The 12,342-nt window shown below is 33.3% G+C and overlaps 1 protein-coding gene across 1 annotated transcript in view; it reads right to left on the reverse strand.

Moving 5' to 3' along the window:
- Window positions 1-12,342, reverse strand: part of LOC142326579 (uncharacterized) — a 43,649-nt gene that overhangs the window by 16,166 nt on the left and 15,141 nt on the right. The window contains exon 6 of the mRNA XM_075369159.1: window positions 8,622-8,757. Coding sequence (XP_075225274.1) covers window positions 8,622-8,757 — 136 coding nt within the window. The remainder of the gene's footprint in view (window positions 1-8,621; window positions 8,758-12,342) is intronic.

Consider the following 12,342-nt stretch of genomic DNA (forward strand, 5'->3'; position numbering starts at 1 on the left):
TGGCTGATCATCACTGCAGCCTCATACTGCGTGACTCTTCAACGTCTACGAAGGGCAATTCAGAATAAGCGGAGAGGAATGTTGTCATCAGGCATTGTCTTTCTCCATGACAATGCTCGGCCGCACACTGCAGCTGTAACAAAGAAGCTCCTGCAGCATTTTCGTTGGGAAGTGTTTGATCACCCACCATACAGCCCGGACTTGGCTCCATCCGATTTTCACCTCTTTGCTCACATGAAACACTGGCTAGGACATTTTGGAACAGACATCGAACTGCAGATCAGCGTAGAAACATGGCTGAAAACACAGGCGGCTCCGTTCTATGACGAGGGTATTGGAAAGTTGACGACAAATGTCTAAATCGGAGTGGCAACTATGTAGAGAAATAGCGTAACTATGTAAGTATTTGTTACAAATATATTTTTTTATTTTCACTGTGGCTTTAATTTCGTGTCCGATCAGACCTTGAAAAAAAAATAACCCTCGTAAAAATGCAAATTTGTGAAAAAGTAATTTAGATGCAGTATAATGTTACCAGAGATTTAATCATACAAATTAAGACAAAGACCTTACAACAGAATACAATAAAATATTTACAGAATGATCAATTTCAACTATTTACAATCAAAATAAAATGAATAATACAGTGAGTAACTTAAAATCGCATTGCTACAAAACACATTTTTGACAAGTAAAAATTTATAAAAGAAATGAAAACATAAATTAAATTCTTTATTTACATTAACAGAAGTGTATATATTAGATAAGTTCTCTTCGGATGATCAAATTGATTTTCTTTGTAACAAATCGAAACCATACTGTTTTTTTCTGAAAACACGATCTTTCCATTTATGTTGAAATATTACATATTTGATGCATCAATTTAATCAGAATTTAGTTGGCTGTGAGTACATAATTATGTTGGCCTTTTCTATTCAACTGTTTTTCTTTGTAACACTATCAGCTGTTCTATGTTTATAACCAACTTTACTCGTGTTTTGCACTATTGCTTATGTGTCTTAAGTTTTTTTGTACAAATAGTTTATAGGTCTTTTACTTTTGTAGTTTATAAAAAAATGAAGTAAGCAAGTTCTCCTCTTGATGAAAACACAATTACGAGAATGTTTGGGAAAGACAATATTTCTAGTGAAGACTTTTCTCAACTTGATTCAGAAAGTGAGATTAAAAACTCATCTTTTATTGATGATACAGATTGTGATCCAGATAAACAGGCTACACTTTTTCCTAGGCTTTTGCAACAAAACTTAAGTTTTGATTTATTGTCATAATGAAATTTCTGATACAAATAATCAGAGGGGTAGACTTCTTCAAGGGTCTATGCCTACTATTAGTACAGATTCCTCAAGTGGGGCAAACGAGGATGGCTGGGCTGAAGTGGATGAAAGTAATGACCTGGCCATTTACACACATTTTCATTCAATGAATTACCTGGTGTGAAGCACTGTCCACCTAACAACTCCCCTGTCTTAGATTACTTTAAGTTTTTTTAACTACTTTATTACTTGAAATGTTTGTGAAGTACAAACAAATATGGTGAACCAGTAGTGTCAGCTTTCAATGCAAAATCAGGGGGCTGAACGACAGCCGGCAAATGTGGAAACATTTCACAGTTGCCGAGAATCAGATCTTTATTTGTGTGCTGATGAACATGTATCTGAATAAAAAGCCAGCTATAACTAGTTATTGGTGGACAACTGACAGTCAGTATTGTGTATGGTACAGTAAAATGTTCAGCAGAATTTGTTTTCAAGACATATTACAATATTTTCATTCAGATGATACAACCAACCTTCCAAAGCCAAAGGAACCAAACTATGACCCCTGTGCTAGGATTCAACCTGTCGTAGATCATATGAACAGAATATCGAAACACCTGGGAAATTCTTTTCTATTGATGAAAGTATAATACCAACTAAATGCACAACTGTCTCATGCAATATTTCCCTAAAAAATACCATAGATTTGATGTGAAGTTGTGGGTGTTTTGCAATGCAGTTTCACACTACTGTCTCAATTTTTTTTTATTTACAAAGCTTCCAAGTACTCTGATGCACAGGAAGTGAAAGAAAATGGACTTTGCTTTAATATAGTCATGAGAAAATTTTAGAAATAGTTGGTTATCTAAATAAAGGGTACCACATATTTGTAGATAATTTTTTTTTTTAACTTCAATCGGACTAGCCGAAGCTTTGTACATGAAATTTACATCTTTGACAGTTAAAATTAGACAAAACAGAAATGACATCCCTCCAGATTTGAAAGTAATTTACTTGGTCAGAGAAAATACAAATGAAAACACAAAAGAGCCGAGTATTATTGTTGTCAACTGATACTAAGGCTGTTTTAGTAAACCTAAAATAATATGCAATTATAATGTCTACATGGGAGGGGTGGACTGTTATGATCAAATGTTACATCAATACATGAATGATCATAAAAGGATTAAATTCTGAAAGAAGTTTAACTTTTACACGAGAATGTTATTAAATATCCAATCCCACCGGGTTGGTCTAGTGATTGTCATCGCAAATCAGCTGATTTCAAAATCATGAATTCTAAGGTTGAAATCCTAGTAAAGGCAAATTTGAATACCAGATTGTGGATACCGGTGTTCTTTAGTGGTTGGGTTTCAATTAACCACACATCTCAGGCATGGTCGACCTGCAACTGTACCAGACTACACTTCATTTACATTCATACACATCATCCTCATTCATCCCCTGAAGTACTACCTTATGGTGGTTCCAGAGGCTAAACAGAAAACGAGAGAAATCCTATTTCTAGACTTAAATTTACAGTTACATTAGTTAATTATTAGCTTCTGAATGGTTTGATTTAAAGAAAAATAAACAATGTTTATAAGAATTAAACAACATTTTGGGTTTAAAGGAGGAACCCCACTGCAACAAACATACAAAAGGGTATCAGTAAATTCCATTGTAAGCTGACTACCTGTTCACCAATGTCAGATGAAGTTTACATATTTATAACCTAATTCAAGTGATTTCCAAAGTTTTTCTAATTGGTATTCCCCATTTTAGGATATTTTTTTTTTTCAATATGCCCACAATAATAAAGTTTAACAAAAATAGGGAAACATTTTTTTTTTTGTCTTCAGTCATTTGACTGGTTTGATGCAGCTCTCCAAGATTCCCTATCTAGTGCTAGTCGTTTCATTTCAGTATACCCTCTACATCCTACATCCCCAACAATTTGTTTTACATACTCCAAACGTGGCCTGCCTACACAATTTTTCCCTTCTACCTGTCCTTCCAATATTAAAGCGACTATTCCAGGATGCCTTAGTATGTGGCCTATAAGTCTGTTTCTTCTTTTAACTATATTTTTCCAAATGCTACTTTCTTCATCTATTTGCCGCAATACCTCTTCATTTGTCACTTTATCCACCCATCTGATTTTTAACATTCTCCTATAGCACCACATTTCAAAAGCTTCTAATCTTTTCTTCTCAGATACTCCGATTGTCCAAGTTTCACTTCCATATAAAGCGACACTCCAAACATACACTTTCAAAAATCTTTTCCTGACATTTAAATTCATTTTTGATGTAAACAAATTATATTTCTTACTGAAGGCTCGTTTAGCTTGTGCTATTCGGCATTTTATATCGCTCCTGCTTCGTCCATCTTTAGTAATTTTACTTCCCAAATAACAAAATTCTTCTACCTCTATAATCTTTTCTCCTCCTATTTTCACATTCAGTGGTCCATCATTGTTATTTCTACTACATTTCATTACTTTTGTTTTGTTCTTGTTTATTTTCATGCAATAGTTTTTGCGTAGGACTTCATCTATGCCGTTCATTGTTTCTTCTAAATCTTTTTTACTCTCGGCTAGAATTACTATATCATCAGCAAATCGTAGCATCTTTATCTTTTCACCTTGTACTGTTACTCCGAATCTAAATTGTTCTTTAACATCATTAACTGCTAGTTCCATGTAAAGATTAAAAAGTAACGGCGATAGGGAACATCCTTGTCGGACTCCCTTTCTTATTAGGGCTTCTTTCTTATGTTCTTCAATTGTTATTGTTGCTGTTTGGTTCCTGTACATGTTAGCAATTGTTCTTCTATCTCTGTATTTGAACCCTAATTTTTTTAAAATGCTGAACATTTTATTCCAGTCTACGTTATCGAAAGCCTTTTCTAGGTCTATAAACGCCAAGTATGTTGGTTTGTTTTTCTTTAATCTTCCTTCTACTATTAATCTGAGGCCTAAAATTGCTTCCCTTGTCCCTATACTTTTCCTGAAACCAAATTGGTCTTCTCCTAACACTTCTTCCACTCTCCTCTCAATTCTTCTGTATAAAATTCTAGTTAAGATTTTTGATGCATGACTAGTTAAACTAATTGTTCTGTATTCTTCACATTTATCTGCCCCTGCTTTCTTTGGTATCATAACTATAACACTTTTTTTGAAGTCTGATGGAAATTCCCCATTTTCATAAATATTACACACCAGTTTGTATAATCTATCAATCGCTTCCTCACCTGCACTGCGCAGTAATTCTACAGGTATTCCGTCTATTCCAGGAGCCTTTCTGCCATTTAAATCTTTTAATGCTCTCTTAAATTCAGATCTCAGTATTGTTTCTCCCATTTCATCCTCCTCAACTTCCTCTTCTTCCTCTATAACACCATTTTCTAATTCATTTCCTCCATATAACTCTTCAATATATTCCACCCATCTATCGACTTTACCTTTCGTATTATATATTGGTGTACCATCTTTGTTTAACACATTATTACATTTTAATTTATGTACCCCAAAATTTTCCTTAACTTTCCTGTATGCTCCGTCTATTTTACCAATGTTCATTTCTCTTTCCACTTCTGAACACTTTTCTTTAATCCACTCTTCTTTTGCCAGTTTGCACTTCCTGTTTATAGCATTTCTTAATTGCCGATAGTTCCTTTTACTTTCTTCATCACTAGCATTCTTATATTTTCTACGTTCATCCATCAGCTGCAATATATCGTCTGAAACCCAAGGTTTTCTACCAGTTCTCTTTATTCCGCCTAAGTTTGCTTCTGCTGATTTAAGAATTTCCTTTTTAACATTCTCCCATTCTTCTTCTACATTTTCTACCTTATCTTTTTTACTCAGACCTCTTGCGATGTCCTCCTCAAAAATCTTCTTTACCTCCTCTTCCTCAAGCTTCTCTAAATTCCACCGATTCATCTGACACCTTTTCTTCAGGTTTTTAAACCGCAATCTACATTTCATTATCACCAAATTATGGTCGCTATCAATGTCTGCTCCAGGGTAAGTTTTGCAGTCAACGAGTTGATTTCTAAATCTTTGCTTAACCATGATATAATCTATCTGATACCTTGCAGTATCGCCTGGCTTTTTCCAAGTGTATATTCTTCTATTATGATTTTTAAATTGGGTGTTGGCAATTACTAAATTATACTTTGTGCAAAACTCTATAAGTCGGTCCCCTCTTTCATTCCTTTTGCCCAGCCCGTATTCACCCACTATATTTCCTTCCTTGCCTTTTCCAATGCTTGCATTCCAATCTCCAACTATTATTAAATTTTCATCTCCTTTTACGTGTTTAATTGCTTCATCAATCTCTTCGTATACACACTCTACCTCATCATCATCATGGGCGCTTGTAGGCATATAAACGTTAACAATCGTTGTCGGTTTAGGTTTTGATTTTATCCTTATTACAATGATTCTATCGCTATGCGTTTTGAAATACTCCACTCTCCTCCCTATCTTCTTGTTCATCACGAAACCTACTCCTGCCTGCCCATTATTTGACGCTGAGTTAATTACTCTAAAATCACCTGACCAAAAGTCGCCTTCCTCTTCCCACCGAACCTCACTAATTCCTACTATATCCACATTTGTCCTACCCATTTCCCGTTTTAAATTTTCTAGCCTACCAACCTTTTTCAAGCTAGGGAAACATATTAACTTCATATTTATCAGATTAAGCATTATTAAAAAAACATGCAATACAAGCTTGTTTAGATATATAAAGGTCAATAAGCACAAGATTCACGGAACATATATTTATGAAACAGATTTTTACTGGAGTGCATCTTTGTTTATTCACAGCTTTGTTCTACATCACGTCATACATTTAAAATTATAACACATGCAGATTATATTGTAAATTTTTAATTTAATATATAAATACTTAAACTTTTAATTAAAACCAGGTCACCAACCACTTAAGTTTCCTAGCACCCCTTAGGAGATTGTAGCACTCAGTTTAGTAACAACTGATATATTCAATTCATAACATTTCTAACGTCAAATTACCTGTTGCATATTAAAATCTGTACTTACGTATTAACGCCACCGCAACTACAGCTTTATTTAAAAACAAAGTAGTCAATCGGATTTCAGTGGAAAATCAACAGTCTCTTTATTAATTTTAATAAATGGTTATTTATTTTATAAATATAATTTAACCAAACTCAACTTACGCTCGCTAACCTTGACTAATTAACACTGTAATTTTTTGAGTATTTATTTAATAAATTCAGTAATTATTGCAATTATTTATTATTTAAATAATCAAAACACTCCTGTTAATTAGTAAAGGTTAGCAAGCGTAGGTTAAGTTTTGGTTAAATATATTTATAAAATAAATAAATATAAATAATCATTTATTAAAATTAATAAAGAGACTGTTTTGAATCTATGTTAAACTCTATATGGGCCCATTTTCCACCGAAATCCGATTGACTACTTTGTTTTTAAATAAAGCTGTAGCTGCGGTGGCATTAATATGTAAGTACCTTAAAATCTAATAAACAAGAAGAAGAACTAATTGTCAAAGAGTATTAATATTTATGTTAAATGATCATATGTTTTATATATCTGTTTTATACATTATTTATAATTCTAATTTTGTGAGATGCTATTTAATAGAATCAGTAGTTTGCAATGTTATTAAGAAGGCATATGTATTTAGTTAACTGTGAAAATGTATCAATACAAGTAGTTTTTTGGTAACTGATCTCAATTTGTTTTACCAAGTTTTACCGGACACTATATTAGAGTGGGCAGTTTTCGGTTAATTAAAATTTTGATGGAAAATAGACATAAGGGTATTATTCCCTTATATTGCTGGAAATACTTGTTAAAGGTTATCAAAGCGATGTATTTTGTTTTTTCTATTTCTAGTTTGCGATTTACAGACTATTTTAATTCAATGATGTCAAAAGAAAACAAAACTGAAAAACATATAGGCATACTATTGTGCAGCCATGTTTAGAGCAAGAATTTTTTTAAAGTTGTTAATAAAATCTTTGAAAGGAAAGCCTTTGTTGAGTTGTTTCTGAAGAGGGAAATAAATATCAATCATCTGAAAATCTTTGGAACTGAATGTTTTGCTTGGTTCCCGGACCAGAAAAGAGGAAAATTTAACGCAAAATCATTAAAGATGATTATATACAGGGGAGACTGTGATTATAGTTTATTTTTCAGACAAATAAAAAGTGTCTGCAGGTATCTTAAGTTCAGACTGGAAACATTACAAGAATCTAGAATTCATTTTTTTCTAATATACAGAGTAAAGACCTTAGTGAAAAAGCTAAGGTCACCAACCACTTAAGTTTCCTAGAACCCCTTAGGAGATTGTAGCACTCAGTTTAGTAACAACTGATATATTCAATTCATAAACATTTCTAACGTCAAATTACCTGTTGCATATTAAAATCGGAATTAGAAGATGAGTCAATTCCTCTTGCACAAGCAATAGATAAAATGAGGACTGATACAATTTAATTAACCAGGGAAAAATAAAAAAAATCTTCCAGGTATAAAGAGAAAACCCACTGGATTGTCTAGTGGTGAACGCGTCTTCGCAAATCAGCTGATTTTGAAGTCGAGAGTTCTAAGGTTCAAATCCAAGTAAAGGCAGTTTTACACGGATTTGAATACTAAATAGTGGATACTAGCGTTCTTTGGTGGTTGGGTTTCAATTAACCACACTCTCAGAAATGATCGACCTGAGACTGTACAAGATTACACTTCATTTACAATCACACATATCATCCTCTGAAGTAATACTGAAGATGGTTCCAAAGGCTAAACAGAAAAAGAAAAAAGGTATCAAGAGAAGGAATATTTTTTCTTCTCCATCTAACAACTTTAAAATATCAAGAGGCTCTGCAGAGAGACAGAGCTTCTGAATGGAAGAAAGCAATAGATGAAAAAATAAATTCTCTTCATTCTCATGGCAACTAGACAAGCAGCCTCCAGATTTGAGTGTTGGATGATTGATAAATGGATGGGATGATGGATAATGGGAGTATGCTTTCAATACTGATTCAAATGATACCATTAAAAATAAAGCAAGACTAGTTGCTAAGGGCTATAGTCAACATCCAAGGATTAATTATTTTGACACTTTCAGCCCTTTTTACTGCTTAGAGACAGTCAGGACACTTTTAGCCTACTCATCATGTGAAGATTTTGTTTCTCCAATGACAACTAAACAAGAATATGTTCATGCGATAACCTAAAGGATATGAGATTAAACACAATAAATGTGCCAATAAATAAAAAATTGGTATGCCGTTAAACAAGCTTCAAAGTGTCAGTATAAATACCAGTAACAGACTTCTTATAGCAGTGTGGTCTAGAAGAAAGTAAGACATATACTTGAATGCATCGCAGTAAAGAAATTCTGGTGGTTTTTCTGATGATGACGATCTTATTATAGGTCCTTCTTCAAAGATTATGAGCCTAATTTAAAAGTTGATGTAGAAAATTATCTTGGGATAAAGATACTGTAACAGACAAATTTTTATAGAGATGGACCAGTAAGATTGTGCAAAAATAATTTTACAAAAATATGGGTTTAGCAACTGTAAACATTAATTTTACTGTTTGAATTTGGTTTGAAATCTGGAAACTATTCTCTAATCTCCAATGATGAACATTAAAGGAAAGCGGTTGGAAGCTTAAATTATTTTACTTGACATAATACCAGACTTAAGTTTTGCCTTGAATACTGCATTTCAAGCACAGAGTTAACCAATAAGGGCCCATTTTAATTTGGTAAAATGAATTTTCAGATATTTTTAATCTATTCCCGAAGATGAATTAGATAGTAAAACAACCAGTAGACAAATTGAGGCATACAGTGATGCCAATTGTATCAGTGACAAGATTACTTGAAGAAAGACTAGTGGAACTCTCCTTATTATGGTAGACCAGTTGTGTAAAAAAAGCCAGTTGCAGAAATGTGCATCACTCTCCTCTATGGAAGCAGAGTATGTTGTTGCAACAGAGGCAACCAAATGAAAATCAATTTGGCTTGACATCTATTTAAAGGGAGTTTGTGCAGTTGATGTCAATTAAAAGCTGACTCTCTTAATAGATAATCAGAGTGCCATTAAACTAATAATCAAAATATATTGAAACTAGATACAGTGAGGAAAGTGGCAAAAGAAGGAAGCTACATTCCATCTGAAATACAGGTCGCATATTTACAAAAGGCCTAACAACTGCTTAAAGGAATGAAGAAACTCACGGATAAGAAAATTCAATGCGAATTATCAACTTCTGAGAGCTTGAATTAGGACAAACATTTAGTTGTGAAGTTTTTTTTGTTGCATTGTCTGTTTATATTAGTGAATATTACCTGACACTAATAAAAACGATTGATAACATAATTAAAAGCTTCAAAACTCTTCTTTTTCTGTTTTAGCCTCCAAAACCACAGTTGCATATTACTTCAGAGAATGAATGACACTGGTACGTATGAATATAAATGAAGTGTAATCTTGTACATTCTCAGTTTGACCATTCTGTTAACCCACCGGGTTGGTCTAGTGGTGAACGCGCCTTCCCAAATCAGCTGATTTGGAAGCCGAGAGTTCCAGCGTTCAAGTCCTAGTAAAGCCGGTTATTTTTACACGGATTTGAATACTATTTCGTGGATACCGGTGTTCTTTGGTGGTTCTGTTTCAATTAACCACACATCTCAGGAATGGTCGAACTGAGAATGTACAAGACTACACTTCATTTACACTCATACCTATCATCCTCATTCATCCTCTGAAGAATTATCTAAACGGTAGTTACGGTAGGCTAAACAGCAAAAAGAAAGAAAGAAAAAGGTCGACCATTCCTGAAATGTGTAGTTAATTCCAACCCAAACACAAAACACTGGTATTCAAAATTCAGTATTCAAATCCGTATAAAAGTAACTGTCTTTACTAGTATTTCAACCTTAGAATTCTCGCCTTCGAAATCATTTGGTGGGTTCTTATTACACAACCATAAACTGTTATTTTTTAATAGTATCGGAAAATAAATGCTAAGTATTAAAATTTCCAATACAACAGGAAGAAAATTTTTATTTACAAACGACAAACAATAGTAATGTGCTCACAATATATGATGAAATTTTTTAACAACGTTGTTTAAATAAATGACTTTACATAACTCGAATTTACATCAAATGTTAAAGCCCACCCTACCGATTAATCAAGACAAAAAAAATCAAACTTAAATTCTATTAATTTATATTAGAATAGTATAAAATTACTTACTTGGTCAGGCAAACAAATAAGAACCCTAATAAATAAATACTGAAATTAGAATACATACCTCTTTTTCACAATCTTTTCACACAAACAGTAGGCGTACAATTACTGATGCCAACCTATGCAGTTTTATACTTCTACACAAAACATATGACATCTCGTTACAATGTTGAAGAACAATATGCGTGTATAAAAATGTTAAAGGAATTTAATATAAAAATTAGCAATTTACTGAAATTTTCATAAAATTCATAGAAGCAATTGCTATTTATAAATTCATTTTAAAAAATGAGCTTGCATTTAATAATAATTTTTTTTTAATATAAAAGTAATCAACATAGAAAAAGAAAGTAGTTAAACATAAGGATTCCAATAGCACTTACGTTAATAAACTAAACAACCAGTAATAATTTTTAATTATTCTATAGTTCGATATTAATTAAAAATATAAACTTCTGTTTATATACAGTATAAACATACTTCGAACCAAATTTTACATATAAATAAATATATTTTTTTTTATAAAAACATACTTCAAATACTTATTTTATGTAAAATTATCGAAGTTTTTTACGTCGTAGAAGAAAAAATGTTTAAGACACCACCCCCGCACAGATAGGTTGCGGCTTTCGCCGTCTAAAACCCCTTCCTAACGACTATTGATGACCCTACCAACCATAGCCGGAACGCTGGAACGACCGGTAATCGCTTAAACAGACGTTGCTTCGAACGTGCCCATCTGAGGTGGAGTTAAAGCATTTTGTTAGTATTGAGTTGAGCGTTTATGTTAGTAACTTGTGCAGCTTTTTTTTTGTTAGTGGTGAATAAATAATTAATTTATATTGTGTTTGGGGCATTTCTGCGACAATGTCAGATAACGAAATTTTCTTCTCATATGATGATGGGACAAATGAACTAAGCTAACATGAAATGAACTAAGATATTATTTAAAGGTAGACATTCAATTAAACACTACAACCCAATGAAACCCATTAAAAGGGGGTATAAACTCTGGTGTATTGCAGATATGATAGGCTACATATTAAATTTTGATGTACAGAGTGATTCAAAGAAACGGGAAATTTAAAAAATTAAATAACGTTAATGAAAAATTTTTTTAGAAAATTAATTTTATTTCATGTAATTGTACAAATGTTGGCATTTTAGGATACATACATTTTAGTTTATTTTTTAAAGATGACATCTTCCAGGTGACCTCTTCTACGTAAACATTCACGAAGTCTCTTCGTTAAATTGTTAATGGTTTGACGTAACATCTCAACTGGAATTTCCGCAATTGCTTCTCGGATCTTAGCCTTCAGTTCTTCCGTTGTAGCAGGTCTACTGTGGAACACTTTGCTTTTAAGGTGACCCCACAAAAAGTAATCGCAAGCTGAGATATCAGGCGATCTGGGAGGCCATCTAATGTCATCGTTTCGTGAAATGACACGTTGTCCAAACAATCGGCGTACAGCTGCCATCGATATTCGTGCAGTATGTGACGTTGCTACGTCTTGTTGAAACCAGGCTGTGTTAAGAATCGGTAGAAATCTCTTTTGTTGTTTCACAACAAAGGTTTCAAGCACGGCTACGTAACGAGCCGACGTCACTGTAATCGCAAGAGCGTTGTCATCCTCAAAAAATAAGGGCCTATAACACCGTAAGATGACATAGCACACCACACGGTCACTTTCTGGCTGTGCAACGGACGCTGGTGTAGCTGCGTAGGTTTTCTTGTGCCCGGTATCTGAAATTTTGCTTGTTAACAAATCCACTG

The sequence above is a fragment of the Lycorma delicatula genome, chromosome 6 (genome assembly GCF_047948215.1).
Source record: "Lycorma delicatula isolate Av1 chromosome 6, ASM4794821v1, whole genome shotgun sequence".
Lineage (NCBI taxonomy): Eukaryota > Metazoa > Arthropoda > Insecta > Hemiptera > Fulgoridae > Lycorma > Lycorma delicatula.